This window comes from Seriola dumerili, unplaced genomic scaffold (genome assembly GCF_002260705.1).
Source record: "Seriola dumerili isolate Sdu_G_001 unplaced genomic scaffold, Sdu_1.0 BDQW01001449.1, whole genome shotgun sequence".
NCBI lineage: Eukaryota > Metazoa > Chordata > Actinopteri > Carangiformes > Carangidae > Seriola > Seriola dumerili.
In genome coordinates, this window is record NW_019175704.1 from 605,540 (window position 1) to 628,490 (window position 22,951).

The window sequence follows — 22,951 nt, forward strand, 5'->3', positions numbered from 1 at the left end:
TATTATAGTTAAATTTGGGTAAATCACTTGTGCTGTGTTCAAACAATAGGAAAGGGGAGCATTTGGTGGCTAGAAATAAGAATGCACCCTCTGGACAACATTAAAATTCAGTGGCTCATTCTGTTATTGTGATGACTGTCATTTATAAATCTACATTTATTTTGCTCCAAGGACATTGAAACTGCAAGCTTGTATTCAGTCTAAACCTTGCCCAGATCTCTGGCATTGTGTACTTTCTTCTTAAGCTGGTTTTCACTATAAGTTCTTTTCAATATATATACCTTTTCAATATCTTCATATAATTTTCTCACCAGTCATACATAATCACTAACAGACCCCAAGGGCAAAGTGATGAAATATCTGTGTCTCTGTCGCTTTTACTCTATATCTGGCGCTCTCTTTTTGTCTGAATCTGTCTTTCTTTTCCCTCTCGCTCTGTCTTTGTATTTCCTTCTTTTCTTTAACTCTGTGATTCTGTTGTTCCCTTCCTACCTACCACCAGCTGTCTCAAGAGCACAACATCTCAATCACTCTTGTCTGCAACTAATTTCAGAGTAACCCTCATTTCATTTCATCTTTTTTTCTTTATAAAGGACTGATTCCTTTTCAGCACATTTGTAAATGGTCCAGTGATGTGTTCTACAATCTAGTCAATTACTGTTTCAGCCGGCAAGACTCCAGGGATCCGGAACATACATGGCCTGAAGGTACGTATCTCAATAATTGTTTCAGCTGCCTTACACAGAGAACAAGGGAAGGGGAGGGAGGGAAGTTGAGGCAAATGGATTGGTAACGCTGTGTTCCACTTATTGAAATGTCAATTGAAGTCAAGGCTCTCCTTTTCTTTCACTCACTCTCTTGCTCCCCTTGTCTATGTTTATGTATAGCGATGGCTGGCTGTGGCTGTGGCAGGCTCATCTCTCTCCTCCTCTTTCTCCCTGTATTCTTGTTTCTTATGCTGGGATAGTCATTTAAGAACAAGGTGTTATGCTGGACCGCACCCCCCCACCCCCCCCAGAGTATTACAATTCTCTGATTCTGTATGATAGGATGAACATCAGTTTTGGTTAGAACAAAACCTAAGTCAGGCAGTAAGAAGATGTTATTGTTCAACCATGAAATTGTCATTACAAGCCCCCCTCTCCCATTTACAAATGGCCTTCCACAGACCTTCCCATTTTATGCTGGGCATATGTTGCTATTGAAACTCATTGCTAATTATCATGGGTTAAATGACTTGACACCTCCTTCATCTCTCCAGATGATCCATATTATATCCATCTCCATTTCAGTAATAAAATTACCCCACCCCTGCCAGAATACGGAAAGTGCTTTATTTAATGTATCCTCTGAGGAGCTTTGGTAACAACTACTGAACTGTGTCAGTGTATTTTTTAAGGTCAGGGGTCTGTTTTGAGAAGATGATATTTTCCAAAAACCTTTAGTCCTTTGGTAATCTTTCCCCTCTTTTCTCCCATTTTAATATAAAAGTAATTGGCTAAGGAGAGTGTCTTGTGCACTGTTTAAATTAGGTCTTCCTGGGCACTAATTAAAGAGAGAATCCCTGTGCTTTAGTAGACCCAACACACCGGCCTTTTGACCTCAATTAAATGAATTATTTTTAGTATCGCCTTTACAGGGTCTTGTCTTTCCTTTTGTTTTCAATATCTGGGTTTAGTACAGAGATCTTTGGCATAAACATAGATGCAGATGAATAGATGTAAAGAACAATGTCCCTAGTGAGGCATGACATTTTTAATGTCTTGACTTTATTTTACTCCCGTCTTTGCCTAAATCTGTTTTGTCTGTCTTACTTCCTCTAATGTTAAGACATAGTGCTGTACTTTCATGCAAAAATATCCTCTCTTCTCTTCTCCTCTCATTTTCCTTCTGCTGTCTGTCATCCTTTCCTCTCCTCTATGTGGACACCTCTTTCTTTCTTCTTTACTTGCCTCACTTCTCTCTCTACGAAAGCCAATTAACCTCATGGCTGAACTGAGAGCCTGTGTTTTTTTTGTACATTAGGGGGTCTGGCCATATGTCTGTCTGTCTGCCTGTCTGTCTTTTGGCCTTGACCGCTAAGTGTGTGTCTGTGTGTATGTGTGTGTGTGAGTGTGTGTATCCTTTCACATTTCTGTGTATGTGTTTGCACTCCTTCAGGTTAATACAAGACCTAACCCAGCCAATGACTGTACTCATGCTGTTCCAGACTCCATGGCCAACAACAGGTGAGCTTGCTGGGGCTTGAGGAGCACGTTACGCTACCTGAAATAAACTTCAGTTGATTGCTTGATAGATGAGTAGAAAGATGTCTGTGATACTTGCGTCAGTGTAACTGTGCTGTGTTCCTTCCTGCAGCTTAAAAAAATCATCTGCTGAGCTGAAGAGGATCTTGACAAATGGCCAGGTGAGCCTGTGTTTTGGTTTAAGTAGAATTTGATCACTGCTATCTCACTGCCCCTGCTCTCACACCTAGTTTCCACTCACTAGAGCACATTCTCACTGGTGGTTGGCTCCACTATTGATTTCTTTTGATGCCAACTGGGCATGTCATACAGAGTGTATCTGGTTATTGGCTCTTCACTCTGCACTGGGAGCAGGGGTCTGTGGGTTGCTAGGATCAAGCCTGCTACCGTCATGTCTCTCTCTCGTTTACAAAAACACACTCTCTGTCTCTCGCACTCAGACTCTCTCTCACACACACACACGCACACACGCACACACACACACAGTGGCTAGTGTGTCAGGGAGACAATTAAGCCAGCAGCCTCTCAGGTTTCTTCTGTAACATAGTGAACTAATAGAGCTGTTCCCTCCCTTCTCCTTCTCCCTTCACCCATCTCTTCTCATTCTCTTTACCTCTGTCCTCTCACCATGTTATCAAATCAGTTGAGGTGAATGGGTGGGAAATGTGCATGTGTCATCTGCATGCATGCTGACATGTATGTTTCAATGTCTGCCATTTTCTGGCTGTTCAAATTAGTTTTAGCAGCCTCACATTGATCACATCAGTACAAATAGGTATCAGTCCACACAAATTTTTTATTCTTTTCATTTTTACAATGAAGTCTTAGTAGTCAATATGTAAATATTTTTGGTGATAGGATTTGACATGTATTTAACATATGTATTTAAAATTTGGAACAAAAATATGTAGATATACACATGGCACTGTTTTTCATGGCAGAGATTCAGAGAAATTCAGAAATTCTCAATCTAAAAGTGAAGAACAGGATCAACAACATTTTTTTTGTGAAAATATATTCATTAATTAAATGTTTAGCATCCGTCCAGTTTAATTATAAATATTCCACACTTACGTGAGGATAAGGAATTTAGTTTAGTTATTTAGTCTTTTTATTCTGCTAACACTTAATTTAAAGTATGTCATTTCATACAAATTGTAGCTACCGGATTATTTGAGTGCACTGTTCAGAGGAATTTCATTGGCCTACAGGAAAATGTTGACTGGTAATGGTCAAGAGGTGGAAACTTTTGCTCAGATCACTCATGTTAGCTTGTGCTGCATTATATCACCTGCCACTGACACTTTTTATGAAAGCAGAGTGGAATGACGACAGCAAACAAATCATCGTTAAACTCTGCATCAGTCACTGTCCCACTCACCCAAATACAATGTCCTTTTATAAATTGGACAGCAAATGTTGTATTGATCTCCTCTTCTCCTCCCTATGTCTCCATGTTTTCTCTCCTTATGTAGCTGAACTTGGAGTGACCTGAATGCTTGTCTTGTTTATAGCCTCCAGTGACAATGTTACGCCCCCCCCCAATCTCTCTTTCACTCCCTCTCTCTCTGTAGTTACATGTCTCTCATGTTATGGTATTGTTATGGTCTCATGTTATTGTATACCTGTGTGTGTTTGCTGCTCTGTAGATAAATGCCCAAGATATCCATTATCAAGAGCAGCTCGGCCATGGAAACGGAGGCACAGTTTACAAGTAAGTATTTGCCTCTATGTACAGTGCAAATATGAAGGGTCAGTGTGTCAGGGTCCAATTTGAGACCAATGAGTATGAGTTTTCGTAATTTTTCTGCTCAATTTTTATGACATATTTGCGCACATCCCTCTGCAGTGGGATTCTGTGAAGGCTTCTCTACTCTTCACAACCCTCCCTCTGTTCCTTCATTTGTCCATTTATCTCTCAGTGTTTGGTGTGACATCTGTCAGGCTGCTTTGTGTCTGTACCTTCATCTATTTATTCTGGTTTGAAGGTTGCAAATATATGGTATTGATTTGGGGGCTGTAAGGTATGACAGCAGTTGACTTCATTGGTCTATAGTACAGCATATTACCTACAAGGATGGAAGAGCTCCGTCCTCTCTGGCTAGACAAATGTATTACTGTCCTGCTAACATTATGACAAGGTTGGCATTTGTATTGCTCCTTTTATCTTTCTTTTCCGCACCTTGTGCTTCCTCCTTCCCATCAATCCTTAGCTATTGAGCTGTTTTATTGAGATTGAAGTATTGATCACTGCTCAGACTAACCTTGACTTGACGGAGCGGTATGCTTCACACATTCACCAGCAAACCTAGTAAATTTCCTATCCAGCAAATCCACAAGACTCTTTTTTTTTTTTTTTTTTCGCCCCTGTCTGTCCAACCACCTTTTTACTGTTTCATTAAGAGCCAGTCTCTCATAGTTGTAGCAGAATAAGGTTCCTGATCAGTTTGGCACAAGAAATGGTTACACAGCACTGGGGGAGCTCAATATTGCAGGGCCAACATTTTCTCAGTCAATTTAGCCCAGCATAAAATCCATATGCTTTGGTGCTGAAATTTTTATGGTTAAAAGGAGAAGATAAAAAATACAGTTAAAAAATCAGCCAGGTTATTGCATGTTGTTTTATGTGGTGTCCATTTTAATTTGGTTAACTTATTTAGGTTTTAATTAAGATTTAAAAAAATGTTAATCAATTCATAGGTGCTTTTTCAGGTCAGAATAATCAGGGCAAACAGAGGAGCCCAGACTTACTTTTCAACAGCTTGAAGATGTAGCCCTTTGAGCATTTTCCTGAGCACATGCTGTGTCCCAAATTCATACAACACACTAATTCTAAGCAGCTTTTAAGTATGTAGTCTTCACACTAAAGTGACAGAATATACTTGAAACAGTCAGTAAGCACATTGAATTTTTGAAAAAGCATTTTACTGTCATTCTATAAAGTTTAATTGGCATTTTAATTCTAAGGTGGCACTTAGAAATGCTGTGGCGCCCTTATTGCATCATTTAGTATAAAATGGTTAAGTATATTGATTTATTATATACTATTGTGTATATAACTGCAAAGCAGTTTACTGTGCAGATTAGTATATAGTATATAATATTAATTTAGTTCGAGAGAAGTGTGACAAAATATTATTATAATCTTTTTCCCATGAAGAAAACAAGACGATGATGAGACAAAAATGAAATCATTAAACAGTAACGACTAAATCTCCACACAGTATTGTTGACAAAAAAGGGGTGACTAAAATAAACTACAACAAAATCTTTCTATATTTTCATAAGTGAAAAAATCTTTTCTTTTCTTAGATTTACTTAAAATGACTAAAAATATCATAGACTTTTGATGTCAGGTTCACAGCGTACAACTGGTCTTTTGCTTCCCAGTCTACCAAATACAACAGCAAAGGCACAATAGAAGCTAGTGCTCTCAGCCTCCCTGCTTCTTGATAAGTAAACTGGTCATTAAAGCAAGAGGAAACTCAAAATTGTGAATTTGTAACAAAATTGCTGTTAATTGTGTGGGTGCCCTTGACATCATCTTTAAGACATTGTTAATTGCCTTTCTGTTTCTTTAATTTTAATTATTTTGTCAGAAAATCCGAATATTAAAAACGGCTCTTACCTTGACATTGACTTTGAGGTGTTATTGACAGGTTATTAGTCGGCCACTTAAGAATGGTGACTTGCTGAAGTCTTTGCTGTGTTGTATTCAGTTTAGCTGGATTTTTTACTTTAACAATTCTAGGAATTCCAATCAACTTATTATAATCCTCTCAACTCTTCGCACTCTCTTTATAGGACAAAAACTGTGGTACAATAAGTACATCAAAAGACTCTTCACAAAAGCTTTATTATTGTGGGATTTTCTTTAGAGTCTGCACAGGAAAATGATATTGTCCATTCAGGTGCGTAAAGTGATGAAAATGTGGAGTCTAGGTTGGTTGGAAGGATAATCATAATGCACTCTCCATCTCAGTCACTGTTGCACACAACCTTTGTGTTTTGTTTCTGTACAGAGAGAGAAAGAAAATGGCATTACATTATAATGTATTAGTCTAATTCTGTCCAACATATTTTAATTTCTTCATTATTTACAATGTTAACAGTTTTTGTCAGCTGTGTTTACAGTGGAATTCCTTTTAATAAAATAGCAAAATATGAAACAATTTGTTCTTTATGCTACATGAAAAAAACTTCCCTTTTACTCTGATGTACCTGTTATTTTGTAAGAAACGCAGGGATTTTGTGATGTCACTTTGCTCAGCTAACAAAGTTAGCATTAGAGCAACATTGGATTATATTGTTGTAGCTCTGGCCATTTGTCCTTTTACATGGTACATAGATCTTGGATGAAAGAGGCATCACAAAAAACGTCCAATAGTCAGACACAGTCATAAAGGATGGAAGCTATTGCTCACTAGCTCCGTGCATCATATACTGTTGTATCAGTTGAAGCCATTTAATGTAGCACACAATGAGCATGGCATGTAGATAGCCACTGTCAGTGTGTGAGCTTGCCTACAGAACGGTGGGTGCAGATGTTTTGATGCGTCACGCTCCATTGATATGCGTTGCCCTCTAATTTATCTTTTGGCCAACTTTAAGAATTAATTTTTAATAACAGCAACTGCTGATGATGATGATATGCCAGCGACAGTGTTTATTTCAGCAGCAAAATACTATAGGCAAATATATTCATGGTAAATTAGCCAAATCCATGTTTTCAATATCATGCTTGCATATGCACATGTGCATGTGTTTCTGCAAGTACAGCATACTTTTTGTCAAAAACCATTGAAAATGAGTATTTTGGTATCCTTTGTTAGGTAGGCCAGCTATACCAAGCAAATGTTGCTGTATTGAGCAGGAAATGAACCATTGGTTTAAAAATACTGAAGGGCCCGGACAGGGTTCTTGCTCGCTTAGAAATCAATTCTCAGTTCTCTTCAGCCTCTACTCTTTGCTCCAGCTTATATCAGGCTCATCACGTTTGAAAAGCACTACCAAAGGATCCCCACCTTTTAACCTCTTAGCCCATTTATGACCCAGAGCCATTTAGACTCAATTGGATGTTACCAACACCTCAGCTCTCCATAGCCACACGTTGACCTAGCCATCCATCACTGTCGGCCTTTGCTTTTTATTACACACTCTCTCAGAGGTCCATCTTGTCCACCAATCTAACTGACTCCATGGCTTATAAATACAATAACAAGGACACAAAGGCTATTTTTTGTGACTCATGGATCTAGCATTGCAATTAAAACAAGCACACTGGCCCGGCTATGGTGACATCCACTTAGACACCCATGGTTGTTCTTTTAGTTGCCTCAGCCCATTTTCTCCATTGATTTTAGTTACTTTACCTCATTGATTAGACTGTATATTGAAGGACTAAACATCTTTGGTTAATTGGTGGTAACCTAGCATCTTAAATCTAGATTTTTTGATTTTTTTTTTTTTTTTTTTCAGATTATGCATACAAACCAGCTGCAAGGGATTGCAGTCAACAACTGGTGTGACAGTACATATCAAATGCATTTTGAGTGAACTCTTCACTGGTTTCACATGCCGGTCGCTTTCACATTTGTTTTTTTATTTTGGTAGATTTAAAACAGAGATCAGGATTTGGTACTTCAGCTCGGTAAACCTGCTGTAGTGGTTTTCGAATAGGTAAATCAGCTTTGATTTGGAGATGACTTGTACTATATATGCTAAACTATAAACACTCCTTACTCCTTAAATGTAGCCTTATACAACATCTCTGAAGTAAATCCTACTTTCCTGAAGGTTATAATGTCCAGTTGATTCCCTAGCCAATTCCGAGCTACTGATGTATTCAACTGCTCTAACGTCACTTTCAGTCATTGCTGGTGTTGTTTATTAGTGCACAGGTATTATTAAAGTTGACAGAGAATGATACTTAGTGTTTACACAGAGATAATTTGTTTGTTAAATTAGCAACAATGTCCTGATACAGGAAAGTCACATTCAAGACAAAGTTGATGTTTTCCATAATATAAAAAATGTACTTTTACTGCAACCATTTTCTTTTAACACCCCAAAGGGCAATGTAGATAGAAATGAATACAATTTAAAAGCCTTTTGTCTTTGGTGTTGAATATTTCAACAATAAACTTATGAGGTATGGAAGTAAATTGTACATTTCTTGTTTATGGACACACTAACAAGTAGGCTAAATTATCTAAGCCTGAACAAATTAAATCTGAAACCTGGGTGAAGAAAATACTTAAAAAAAAAAAATACATTAACTTTCAAAATCTCTGCAAATACAACCTTTAGTAATTCACAGCTTCAGGCTAAATGATAATGAAATTAATGTTGTATGAAATAATGGAGTATTTAGTATTCGATGGAGGTTAGAGTGACACAGTAGTGCTCCAATTTATTAATCTTTTTTATTTAAATGGAACATAATATGATATTTGAAACCCATATAACACACATTAAAAACCACAAGTATTCAAACAAACTTCAGATCCCTGAAGGTGTCGCAGGACACAGATTTAGCCGCTCTTACTGTCTGTACCTGTAGTAACTGGTGTGATAATGAACAAGTGCCATAGAACCTCTTTATGAAAATAAACATAATGTCGCATAGCTGCTGGCTACTACACCATCTCAAGAAAAAAAGGCATCTGTTTGACTTCACTTAGACTAGAGTGAGTGTGTTTCTGCAAACACTCTCTAAACAAGAGTTGTGTTGTTGAAATTTCTTTCTCAGCCACAAGAGGCCTGCGTTCAAAAGTGATTTCAAATTCATGGAGTTGAGGAATACTGACTTTCACTTTTTTAGCATGGTAGAATGTAAAAACAAAACCTTTCAACTTTGTTATTTCATCTTTTCAGCATTGCTGCTTCAAATGTGTTAGATGTTTAGCAAGCTCTTTTGTGTACATGCATGTCTGTGAATGTCTGTGTTTAAGTTTCTGTCTGTCTGTGTCAGTTAGGAGACCCATTATAGCTGTGTCAGGTGAGACAGTCAGGAAGAGAGAGGCAGCCCATCATCCATGTGGCAGTGTAAACATACCACGTTAGCCCTGATCCAGGAGACCAGTCTCTCCAACTTCAGAGACATAGAGAGAGGCCCTATGAATACTGCATGATTGAGCTTTTATTACAGAGCAAGCTGGAGTGTAAATAAGATCCAGGCAATGGGGCACGTTTACTGGGGTCAGATCAGGGGGAAGTGGTGGGGGGTGGCTATGTAACCTTGTCCCCATGTCTCCCGCTGTCACAAGCCTGTCACTGTAACTCATACAGGGATGCTCTGCCCTGAGGTGGTCAAGGACAGTCTGAGAATAAAGCTTTAACCAAGCAGTAGTCACACTATATCCAGCTAAAAAACGAGCCTGCCCTTAAAACACATTGTTTAAACTTTGGTATTTCTTAACCCTTGTATATCTAACTTGGGCATATGGTGTTCTTATCATTTAATTATTATCATATAAAAATTAGCTGCTATTGTGAACAGTATATATTAAAGCTATATTATGGGAATATTGCTCTACAATCTTTTTTAAAGCATATTTAAAAAAAAAAAAAAAATGTGGAAAAAGTACTGTATGTATGTACTAGATGGCTTTAATATCTGTTTACCTTGATCCAATTCTGGTCAAACTTAATTGCAGAAAAGTAAAAAAAATAGAGATGTGAGACTTTGCATTAAGGTACATACACAAAAACTAAACAGACACAAACACTCAGATGATACTTGTGTACATGGTATCTCACGTGAAAGCATTATCTCTTTAAGCTGCACTTCTTGTGTGTTTAAGTAGCAGTTAGATGCATTCAGCCATGGGCTGGGTATATTTGTCAACACATCTAGACTACTTCTTGACGACTTCAGGTTGTTTAATGTTGTGAAGACTTGGTTTAATCTCTTTTCAGGTTGCCTTACACACACTACCTACCCAGTCAGTATTTAACATGTCTACCCCTGCGATCTTGCTTCAATTAACATCTGCATCTTAATTAAGAGGCAGCAGTCATGCTTAACTGATATTGATTGTAGCTTAAAGGAAGACCGAGACATCATAGTGGAAACAAGGCCATCAGCCTTAATGTGCTAAGAACTGTCACAAAAGATGACACTTATAAATCAGAAAGACACTAATACTCTTTGGGCAGAACAAAATAACATTATGCACACACACAAGAAACCAACTGAAACCTGAGGAATGAATAGTTGAATACGTAGTATTACACTGGATTATCTGGACAACTTGAAATATAAATGTCCTACTTTTATAGTTATTTTTCTCTTAATAATCTCTGAAAAGTCTGCAGTTTCTTTTTGACTTCAACAGATGTGTAAGCTGCAGCTCACATACAGCATGGCATCGGTACACACCACTGTTAGTTCTAACTGTGGATAAATACCTGACATGGCACTAATAGGTGTCATTAATTAAAGGCCTGGGCCAGTTCAGAGGTGTCTGGCCGAAGAGCAACGTGATACTCCTAATCTAAGACACATTAATCACACTTTGCACCATACACATTTTCTCTGCAAGGCCAACTGACAGGTGAGTAGCCAGGTATCACATTTACTGAGCCTGCTTGCAAGCTAGCCATCCTGTGTGACGTACATTGCCCCCACCTCATCTCCATCACCTGACAGCTGTTGCACAGTATTCGTCCTTGAGGATTGTATGTTGAAAGGTCCAGAGGCATCGTAAACTAACCTTCAAGGACTGTAACTAAAGCCGACGTTGGGCATTAAGGACTTTGATAATTAAATCATTACAGGGACGGTCTGTGGCTGCTGCTTTACCTGCAATTCAAAACTCTGTCTGGAACACCTAGTGACAGAGCTGGACTGGATCTGGTTTTGGATAGTGACCTCTGACCTTTTGAGGGAAATGACAGTCATTTTGTCATACTACTTCAGACTCTACTGTTGCTCAGAAACTCACAGCCCTGTGGAGTGTACCTTGCACTTGAACTTTGTTAACAGTTCTTGCATTCCAGTTCTTGTCAAGTTATACTGCATTTACTCAATTTCCATTTTTGTTTTTTTTCCGAAAGTATAATTGCATCACACTTCCCTCCTATGAATTATGCACTCTCAATTCACTTCTGCTGAATACCACATGACATATGAATTTATGATCTTTTGTTGGCTGCAACAGATTTACAGTTCAGTGTTTTCCCTTGTTCAACATGTTTGTTCAACAAGTCCAACAACAACTAAACTGTCTAAAACTTTTGCACAGAACTGTATGTTATGCTCAGAGCTCAGAAGAAAGCTTAAAGACCAAGTGAAAATGAAATCACAAAAACCCATGTTTCCATCTAAATAAATTCAAGCAACCGCTTTCTATAGTTTTGTTTCATATCATCTCCTTTTATGTCCCTTTAGAGCGTACCATGTTCACGGCAAGCGGGTTTTAGCTGTCAAGGTGAGAACTCCTTCCATGTTGATACCATTGATACCACTGACCTCATTAGATCATAAGAAGAGCTTATTAGTGTTGTTTGTTAAGGCTGTACCCCCACCCCCCCACCCCTCCCCTACATGTTTGATCACAGGTCATCCCACTGGATATCACGGTGGAATTACAGAAGCAGATCATGTCAGAATTAGAAATTCTCTACAAGGTTGGTTTTGACTTATTTAATCTGTTCCTGCTTAACAAAACAACTTCTCTGTGTTGCTGTCCTACCACATCTATGTTGTTAATTAATCATGAGTGTAGCTAATGAAGTGCTTACAATGTAAGCAAGGGATCAGCAATACATGGACACACAGGCAAAATGCACATGGGCTTGGCATGAGAGTTTACTGAATACTGTACATGCATGTATTTTTTTTCTCTTTCACCTAAGACATACTGTCCCAAACACTGCGAGCACGGAGTCTCTCTCAAACTGAATGTGTGAAAAACAGTGAACACTTAGTTTACTGTTGAGTGATGCTCTTGAGCACCTACTGCCGTCACTTAAACAATCACTTGGTTATGAGAAATTTAAAATTTTGTGTACAATGAGGTGCCACTGTTACATTTAGTTCAAATTCACAATGAACACACAAATTCTTTTGTATCACAAATAAATATTTTGGCATGCTCATTTTTGATCATATTATTTCTTCTCTTGATTGCAGTGTGATTCACCCTACATCATCACTTTCTTCAGTGCTTTTTTTGTTGAGAACAGGATATCCATATGCACAGAATTTATGGACGGTGAGTTTCTCTGTAGCTTAAACCAGTGGATCACATGTTTGTGTCTTGCCAGCCACAGCTGTGTAGAAAATACTTTGGGGACCTGTCCTCTGTCTCTCTACCGTGTATCCATTTTCACTTCTGCAGATCAAGAGAATGTCTTATCTCTGAGCTGCTTAGCATGCCTGTGTGCTAAAAGCTACAAGGGTGTGATAAACCTTGACTTAAGTGCATTTATAGGTGCGTTTATATGTGTGTGCTGGATTGGTGTGAGATGTGGGACTGTTTATGTTTTTAGGTGTGTGTGCTTGTCCAAGTGTGTGTTAATGCAGTTATTCCCCTGTTTCACACATTTGCTAGCTTGTCAACAAAGTCGTTCTAACCTCTGAGCACATTCTTACTTTATGAAACTTTTCTGTGATCAGTCATTTTCAGTTGTGCTTGGTTATTTCCAACAGGAAATTACAATTAGACTGCACCAGGAAACAAATCAATGAATTTGTCGGTTTGGTTCTTCTTTTACTGATATGACAAAGAAATGTCAAACAAATACAAGTGTCAGCAAATGGAATTTATAACAAACATTGACTACGATTGTGTAGGCTCACTTTAATCTTCAAGTGTATTTTGAAACATACCTGGACTCTGTCCTCTGCATTGAAACTATGTCAAATATTAAGAGCAATAAACAGCTTTTCTGAGAATGTCCACACTCATGTGGAAAATGTTGAAAATGTCAGGCTTCTCTTTTGGCTGTTTCTGAGAGATTTTTTATATATTGAGGCTTAGACAGTCACACAGTTGTCAGTGAAATATTTCTACATTTAAAGGACTAGCAGTTCTCCTGCTACCGTCATGAGAGGTTGTTTTTAACTCTATCAAAGAAATATATTTAAATATTAATTTTGTGTAGATTTCCAGTGTGAGTGAATAGACAGTTCTTTCTTCAGCTTGGGATACAAAGCATTGTGGGAAATGGTAGTTACTTACTGTAGAGCTGGATCCAGATGGAATTGTAAGCAACATTTTTTTTTGTCAGTTGTTTAGATAAGTGTGGAGTATTGCAACCTGTATAGCCAACATGCATTTTGGTTTGTGTTGTACTAAGAAGGCTATTATGAGATTATTTAAGAAACTGTGGGAAAATGTTTCAAACTATCACTTCCTTAATGAATAATGTGTCTTTTGCAGGTGGTTCTCTCGACGTGTACAAACGAATTCCAGAGCATGTGCTGGGGAGGATCGCAGTGGCAGTAAGTTTTCATGAAATACTAAATCTCCCAATCAGTATTTTGATTACTGAGTGAAAAGCCTTTGAAACAAGGGGTGTTTTCTGGAGTTTGTTAGAAATATTTATTTAGGTGTGTAGTTTATTAGAGTGTGGTCGTCTATGCATGCATGTGACAGTTTTGACTGTGACCTGTTATTCATTTTTGTAGGATATAGAACAGGTCTGAGGAAAAACACTCGTTTTATTAATGAAATGAAAGAAAAGAGAACCACAGGTGTGAAATTTTCAATTAGCCTCTATTGGGTGAAGTGCGGACAAAGTCAGTGTGTTCCCTTTATCCTGACCTCTCTTCCTTTCTCCCTCCTTTTCTACTCTCAGTTAAAACTAGCATTTTGATAGAAATGGCCTTGAAGTTGATAAATGCATGTCTCTTTTCCACACTCATTACCCTTCTCCTGTCTCCACCTCCTCTTTTCTGTCTCGCCCCTTTAACTTTGTCCGTAATCAAACAATGACAGCTATTTAATCAGTGTTAATTCTAATTCACAGCTTTCCCTCCTTTCCACTGTCACAGTTGTTAATTATCGCAGAAAGATAAGCACCCAAGAGGGTGTGAGTGAAGCTGCACACACCAGTTGTTGCACTTGCACCTTTTGAGGCAGCAAGACTTCAGAGAGCCTTTGTGCTTTCTTAATTTTATCTTAGAGGCTGTTATGCAGGAGACTAGAAGCTAGAATCAGTTCTAACATCCCATTAATGAAAAAATCACCACAAAGCAGTATTACAAATTGGGAAATGAGTAATACTTAAAGAAAAATGTAAAGATTTTTCCAGGCATGTGGAGTCATATGAGTATGACCAACATGCCACTTGTGAGGTCTGCACAAAGGTGAAAAAAAAGTTCTCTCCTCTTCTACTAACTTAACAAAAAAAAAAATATTGCTCTCGCAGTGTGTCTCTGACCCTAGTGTCTCCTCCCAGTCAGTTGTTCATGTAACCCCTTCAAGGCGAGGTAGCAATGAAGCGTCCTACAGGGTGTCTCAACAAACTCAATGAATTCATTTCATTGCGCAGGAGCAATTTCTGAGTACCAAGGTCCAACAGGCTCCTCTCTCGATCCTGTAAAGAGACAAATCGCCCTGTGAGGAAACATTTTCTTGTTTGCTTGTGTATGCAGTCTTACTATATCTATGACTACCTAAAGTGACCAGAGCTCAGGACTGGAACCAACTCGGCTCTCCTTTTGTCACCACAATCCAATACACAGTCTACACGAGTGTGGCTGACACGCCCTAAACTGTAGTCAATTTTACGATACTTTTTGCTGTTAGCATACTTCAAAGATAGAGAAGTTCAATTACTTGGGGCAGGTTCTTCCTGTCACCTGGTTTGAGTGATTAGAAGTACACATCCCAAGTAGAGTAATTCTATATAGATGGAATTAACATTTCAAAAATGGAGGGGCATCTCACTCAGGTAGAATCCATGGTCACAGTCTACAGACAACATCCGCATAAATGGCAGAGATGCAACCATACGGTCACCAAAACAGGCACTCTAGACCTTGGCTTCTCCTGGATATCCTGTCAGTGAAACCATGAACTGAAGTACAGACAAGTTGCACTTTTGCGGGAATTCAGTGCCCATCGTGAGTGTAATTGACCTTTATTGTCCAGAATGCCACTACAGCTCTCATTCCCTAGCCCATTCTCTCATTAGCACGGACTACAGAACTTGCTAGCCAACACAGATTTAAAAAGCCCATGTAGACCAGATTAGCAATGAGTGTGGACTCACCCATTGGCCCTTATGGCTGAAACCAGCAGCACCACTCCTGATTGCCAATCTGAAAGCAACATCAATACATTAGATGCACGTGTGAACCATGACAGCACAGCGGCATCCAAAGCTTTCAGCATTTCAAGATGAATCCTGTCTAACCCCACCCCCTTGCCCCTTAGATGCTTACCGACCACCTCAGTGACATGTGCATGACAGCCATGTTGGGAGGTGTAACTAGAACCATTGTAATTTTTCCGGTACATATCTGCTCGCTACGTATTGGACAAATTTAAACTCTCTCAAGACAGCACAAATGACAGTGCAGGCTAAAGTCTTGTTTTTCTAAATTCTAGATTAAGGTCATGGCTGTTGATGTTATTAAGCCAAGTGTGCTGGTTGTTGTCGAAATTACTGTAATATATTTTTTCTGTCGCCTGTGTCTCTAGGTAGTCAAAGGCCTGACATATCTGTGGAGCCTGAAGATACTTCACAGAGGTGAGTAAGGTATTACGTAGGCTTGTGTTATTAAAAAAAAAAGAGCAGACTTGATAAAGACAAGCTGCTGAGTGCTGATGTTGCAGTTCTATCAAGCAGTTTGTCTCCGCAGATGTCAAGCCTTCCAATATGCTGGTGAACACCCGAGGACAAGTCAAGCTCTGTGACTTTGGTGTCAGCACACAGGTACACTGATTTGTTTTTGTGAGCATTAGGGAGAGAGAAACGATGGAAGATGGAAGAGAGAAGAAGAAAAACAATTGTCTATAGCTGCATCGCCATAGTCCTGTGCAATCTGTCTGTGTGTGTGTGTGTTTGTGTGCACAGATCTGTGTGCATATGGTCAATCTGTCAATCACTGCATTCATTTTCAACTCAAAACATCAGCGCTATCCCAAGGGTCTTCCTCTCACATTAACTCCCCCCCCACCTCCATTGTTCTGCAGCCTCCAAAAAAATCACTTGTTATAATTATGACCCACACACACAACGGCAAAGCCTCATTGATATGTATTCAGTGGATGTGGGGAAAGCGTAGGTAGCAGACAATAGCCTAGTCCGTGTGTGTGCGCGTGTGTGTGGCAGTGTGTGGCACTGTGTGTTTGTAATGTAATCATCAGGGACAGACCTTCAGCATTCCCCAAAACATCAACCCCTGGGACTGTTTCCCTTTTCAACACACACACACACACACACACACACACACACACACACACACACACACACCCCTTCTGTAGCAAATTGTTATTCATTTTTGACCTCCACTTCCATGGAAGCTCCAAGGTGAATTTTACACCTTGTATGTGTAACACTAGCAGCATTGGCTCGTCCTCTGTCTTTTTAACTCTGTGTTTGTATTTATCTCTCTTTCACACATACACACTCTCCTTCCCTCTCTCACTCTCTGTAGGGCATGCTCCAAAAAAAGGGAAAAAAAAAAAAAAAAAACAGCCATAAGGGAACAGACACTCATTATCACAGTCCTGTCATTGATGGCATGTGCCATTGTATCCACACACACGCACAGACACACTAACGTCTCCTTGTCTTACTCCTGTTCTGTCGGGCAGGGGTTGGGAACAGCCCAAAATATAAACCTGATATGTCAGTAGATTTAGGTTATGTAAATTAGGTCCAGCTCACATCTTTTTTTATTTCCCAGCATACAACAATGGAATGATGAGCCTAAAAAGTTATTTCTGAGGGTTGAGGTTTCTTATTACTGTTGGTTGAAAAGTTTGAATTTATATTGATATGCAGCTTAATTATTTGCTCGTCCACTCTTAATTAATTTCTCTTGCAGTTGGTGAATTCTATTGCCAAAACGTACGTGGGAACCAACGCATACATGGCAGTAAGTGACCCCTTGATTTCAGTCCCTTGTCAAATCAGTTTAAAGTTGTACCAGAGAAGAAATTACTTTTCACAGGAATCAGTCTGTCTTGGCAGTCTTTGATGTTTCTTTTTGTTCCACAGCCAGAAAGGATATCAGGAGAACAGTATGGTATTCACGCAGATGTCTGGAGTGTGGGGATCTCTTTCATGGAGGTATGACAATGTATAAATGGCTTCATGCTGTACCTAGTATTTGTACACAGATAGAAGTGTGGCAAATGTATGCAGAGGACACTAAGTTCTTGTAATTAATTATCAAACAGTTTAGATCCAGTAGATTATATTGTGTCCTGAGACTGGCTGTTGCTCACTGACTGAGCAGCATAAAATACATATGCATTTTTGTGTGTCCGTGTGTGTGTGCATCAGTATCTCTGTTCATTTCTCCCCATAGAGTTGATCAAATGCTTGACTGACACCCTGCGTTTTCAAATAACATTTTAATTTCACTATTAGACTTCCCCTCTTGTCCTCCCACTGACACTATTGATTCTCCATCTGTTTCTGTCCACAGCCCCCCCCCCCCTACAGTATAACAGATGATGTGGGCTTCTACCTCGCCTTTGTTTGTCAATAATGTTATATCATTACAATTATAACAATAATGGATGAGTTCACACAAAAGAGGCCATGTCAAAATTATTGACATGATCTCTGTGTGATAAAGATAGAGTTTTATAGCAGTGGACCCCCTGGCCCTGTTCTCTTTATTTCTAGCTGTGAATGTGTGCATTAAGCTAAATGAAATGGCTTGCAGTCCCACTCAATGTGGATTGATCTTTAGCCTGCTAGTTGGTCTATTTATGTTCAAGGAAAGACTGTGAGTGTTTTGACATTTTAATAACATAATGTTGCCAATAAGCTGCCCTTGACCAAGATGAAAAATGTCCACCCCCAGTGAATTGCCAAATGTCAGGGAGAGATACACACATTACATACAACCATCCCACAATCCTGTCCCCCTTCTCTTTATCCCCGTATTTTGTTCTCTGCAGGGGGTAATCGTGGGGGGGTTATTAACTAATAGCTGATGTTGTTTGATGAAGTAGTGTTATCAGCATGTGGGCACTAAGCTTACCTCAAAGACTGAAAGTCTCACATTCTGCACGCACCAGTGGCTTTAGCAGCGTTTTCCTTCTGTGTCTACAACAGAATTCCATGTCATTAAGACACTAGTAATGGAGGGGCATGTATATATTAATGTATGTGCACATATATTGTATACACAGGGTGGTTACTTTGTCAGGAGCACCTGTGTAGTCTTGTGGAGTTCAATCCAGCAGCCATACAAGGAATTCTACCTTTGTGAAGCATATAATTTGTAAGAGAAGTGTTGACTCACCTCTAATGTCCCTTTTTAAGGCCATTATTTCACACACACACACACACACACACACACACACACACACAGTGCACAGACATAGCCTAAAATATAAAGATGCTAAAATTGGCCATTATAAGATGTACAAATGTAAGTATTATGACTGTTTGATTGGATTACATTTGTTTGCGCAGGGTTTTTTTTTTTTTTTTACAGTTGTTGGCATATGCCTAGTACTGATTCAGCCTTTTCCAGTTTTTTTCATTCCTTCAAATGTCTCAGTATGAATCTTAGAATATACTGTAGCACTTACTACTTTCTTCTTTTACACAGTTGGCGCTAGGTATGTTCCCCTATCCACAGGTGAGTTATTTTCATTTATTTGTCGTTTTCATTTTTTTCTATCTTCCCCTAAAAGTCGACTTTTAAAAAGGAGCAGATTTGTTTAAACTGATTTTGGCTTTGGCAAAAACTGTTAATTTATTATTATAGTGTTTGTGTTGCAATTTCCAATTTTTTCCAAAATTTTGTGTTCTTTTCTTAATTATATATTTCTTTTAATATTTAATATTTTACAGTCTCCCCAGTAAATAATTTATATGATGAGGTTTTCTAATGATTCCAAACTTCAAATACTTTTTTATAAATTTGCTGTAACTATTACATGAGGCACTAATCATCTTTCACAGCCCTCATTGAAACTAAAATGTCTAAAATGTTGACTGCGAAATATTCTGTTATCCATACTATTTTCCACATTAATTGTTTATTATTGATATAAAACTTTAACTGTATAAATGGGTTTGGGTTCATGTTTTCCTTCATTACACAAAGGTAAGATCCTCCTCAAATGTAATTGCCACCACAGAAGTGACTTCCCAATCCCATCAAGTCTTAATTAGTCCTTTTAAGATGGGTTTATCTCCCCAATCCCTAGATGAGTAATCCGAATCTGGTTACCTCAGGTTACCTCCTGGCCATCCGCCTTCACGACAATTGAAGGGGAAGATTTTGTCTAGTGAAGAGTTTGTACTTCAAACTATCTTATTATTGTGTGACAATTATGATTTGAAAGCCTTAATTATATTTTACAAAAGCTGTGATTTTTCATTTCTACTTTAGTACATCAGCCATGGACACTAGCTATAATTTTGACTTTGTATGGTTTCCTTTTCAAGGAAAATTATTAAAATCTTGAGTATTCTGCATATTGACACATGATCATTTTGTGTAATTGTCCTGTAGGCATAATGTATGCAACACTTGGACTGCTCTGTCAGTCAAATGAAACTACATCATTGTGGTTGGTTAAAGAAGCACGGTATGATGTAACCAATATACTATCTGCTCAGGGATTGCCTAAGTGAATGCTTCCTTTCAGTATGCCAATTATTCCTCCTGAGAAAGGGGGAACTAATTTATTAAATGTTTGATTGGATGTCTCAGCATGTTTTTGTTTTTTTTTCTTTTTCTTTTAATGATATTGTCAGTTACTTCTGAAGATGTTATCCTACTCATGTGAGCTATCACACGCTGAGAATTAATTCAGCCCCTTATTGGGTACTTCCATGGTTAACAACCATTTGTGAGACACATTACAGTCCTGATGTAGCTCTTCACTTATTTTAAGTGTTGATAATTAATTCTTAAGCTATGATAAAAAAACAAATGCAAACCTTTGTGTAAGGGAGCAAAGGTGTGTTTGCAGCCTAGGCATTGGTGGTCCCTCCTTCATTTAATGCTTTCATTATCATGTTAATTGTTAGTGTATTTTTGCAAATGAATGGTAGTTTAGTCCACTCTTATTGATATAAATGGGGTGGACAAAACATTAGCAGTTTAGTTTAGGCTCTCCACTGTCATGCAGCTTTACTCATCTTAGTGTTAATTTTCCCCTAACTCCATATGGTACTGCAGACAGTTCACCTGCAGGCTGTAGCTGAGTGGTGTGGCGAGAGCGCTCGGATCCAGCTCGTCAGGCGCAGCCAGCCAAAGTCCTCGGGCCTAAGCTGTCATTTTTGCAGACGCTGGCACAGCTGTCTGTGCAAAACCCCCTGCTACACTTCACAGAGAACATTTTAGTACAGACTGAGAGAGAAGTTGGAGAAGATGAAAGAGAGAGAAAGATTGGAAGAGAATCAGTGGCATCTGAGTTTCCACTGTAGACTTGTGGAAGATAAGGGATGAACTGTTAAAGTTGAATTTGGCTTTGGGGTGTTCATGAGTTGCACTTTTGAAAAGCCAATTTTAGCATTGTTTGAGGTCTTCTGTTCACCCTCCACGTTCGGTGGAACTGTGTGTGCTTGCCAATGGCTTTAATTTCTGGATGTTGTTTAGTTGATGCATCATCTCTCATTCATTCTTTTGTGTGTGTACACACAGTGGAGTCATCACCTCATGTTTGTCAAGATTAGAGATGGTCTCTTTAATTCCACTTCACCACATGTCGGGATTCATTTGTATTCTTTGTCAGGAGTTAATGGAGTTTTTTCACGGCTCGCTCTGAAAGTCTTTGAAGACACCAGACCTGATGTGATGTGTATACAGCCGCCAGCACTATTGCTTCTGATTGATTTGTTGTCTTTTTGTTTGCTCTGTGGTTGTTTTTGTTTCTCTCCATTTTGTCATATTTTCTCAAATTTGAATGAATTTCTGGATGAAATACTGTGTCAGTTTTTTGTGAGCATGTTTCAGGAGCTTACATTACACATCACTGCATCCATCAAACACCATATACGCTTTCCCTTTGTTGCTTTGTTTTTTTCCTCTCAAATGAAATGGAGAGGAAATGGTACTGTAGTACTGTATGTATGTTGTAAACAATGTTTGCTGTAATTTTTCAGCACCATATGCCAACTCCAAAGTCTCTTTTCACACTTTTCTTGATCACATGCTTGCTTCCTTTAAGACATAGGTTAAGATTTCACTTCAGTATATCAGACTTCCTTTTTAGCTTTAGATTATTTAACAAATGTTGGGAAGAAAATATTGACCCTCCATTCTCCGTCTTAAGTATGTTAACCTGCACAACATCCGTCACTATTTATCACCATGCTAATTATTGTCACCAAACCATATTAGAATAATGCACCATGTCTGCACAACCTTGTTGGCTTCCCTAATGCAGCCTATGAAGGATAAGATTTTTGAGATACAATGTTTTGACTTGATAGAACTTTCTCTGTCACTCATCGAACAGGTGATGCCTGTCTAAGTTGAGCAGTATTGAAGTTTTTGCTAAAGTTTAGAGGAGATCAGAGTCATTGGGTGATTTTTAATGGCCTATGAGTTAACTGTTGTTGACCTAATAATAAAGAACAGAGAAAAGAACCTCACCATTTACCCTCTTCTTGATGTTATGTCTGCATGATGGCAGACTGGGACTGCCTTTGCTCATAACCAAAACAAGCTTGTCAACCTTTGTTGAAACTGATGGTTTTGATCAAAAAAGGAGCCTTTTTTAAGAGTTGTCTGATTCCTTACCCTTGAAGACATGTCTTTTAAATCCTTGAGGAGGGAAACGGCCATCTGATCTTTTAGAAGTGTTTGAGTTCCTCTTGAAAGGAAAAGAAATCATTTTGACATCTAAAAATGGATTTTGTGACTTCTAATTTAACATGCTGAGCTCACTGTGATATTTTCAAATGACGAAAAAAGCCTGATTTGGCTCACAAATCATCACAGAGCCACTGGAGTGGCTGGCACATGGCTCTTCAGCTCAGAGGAACAAGAAGTTGATGTTCTACACAACTACAGTCATCATTTGGTGATAGACACACATGGTTATTTACACTCTCATACACAGTCCTTTATAGACTAAATACAAACAAACCGTATGCAGCAAACACAGCTCCCCTGCCTGTCAAACATCAATTTGTTTGTTGTTCTTAGATCATGTATCAGAAGAAAATTTGAAGAAATGCCTAATTGGAAAGTCTTGTCTTTAGTTTAAATGTCATCTTAAACCATGTTTACCCTCAGGATGAACAGATAATGAAATGTCTACCGGATAATCAGCCCACAGTGGTGAGAGACTGTTAAGAGTGAAAGATAGGGAGGGATTATTAAACATCTCTTTTGATGTGTGGTCAAGCAACAAAGTACAAGAATAAGTGCTCAATTATGCCTGAATAAGTTAGTCTCCTACTATCCAATTTCAACCCCTGTAGCAGCACGCAATTTTGTCCTAGTAATTATTTCTGAACAAATTAGTTTTCCATAGTTGCATTTAATGTGTCTGAATCAGGCAAAACTGGATATAGAGGCAGTTTAGGAGTCTCTT

General features: G+C 38.6%; 1 protein-coding gene across 2 annotated transcripts in view; it reads left to right on the forward strand.

Moving 5' to 3' along the window:
• Window positions 1–22,951, forward strand: part of map2k5 (mitogen-activated protein kinase kinase 5) — a 55,558-nt gene that overhangs the window by 6,496 nt on the left and 26,111 nt on the right. Inside the window, exons 5-18 of one of the 2 annotated variants that reach the window (XM_022768256.1) lie at window positions 667–707; window positions 2,161–2,228; window positions 2,359–2,407; window positions 3,896–3,960; window positions 11,641–11,680; window positions 11,811–11,879; window positions 12,385–12,466; window positions 13,637–13,698; window positions 15,905–15,953; window positions 16,066–16,139; window positions 17,257–17,307; window positions 17,430–17,501; window positions 19,003–19,032; window positions 19,607–19,677. In XM_022768256.1, the coding sequence (XP_022623977.1) occupies window positions 667–707; window positions 2,161–2,228; window positions 2,359–2,407; window positions 3,896–3,960; window positions 11,641–11,680; window positions 11,811–11,879; window positions 12,385–12,466; window positions 13,637–13,698; window positions 15,905–15,953; window positions 16,066–16,139; window positions 17,257–17,307; window positions 17,430–17,501; window positions 19,003–19,032; window positions 19,607–19,669 (815 nt within the window). In that variant the 3' untranslated portion in view covers window positions 19,670–19,677. Of the gene's footprint in view, window positions 1–666; window positions 708–2,160; window positions 2,229–2,358; window positions 2,408–3,895; window positions 3,961–11,640; window positions 11,681–11,810; window positions 11,880–12,384; window positions 12,467–13,636; window positions 13,699–15,904; window positions 15,954–16,065; window positions 16,140–17,256; window positions 17,308–17,429; window positions 17,502–19,002; window positions 19,033–19,606; window positions 19,678–22,951 lie in introns of those variants that run through there. The other variant, XM_022768255.1, reaches the window with a different exon arrangement.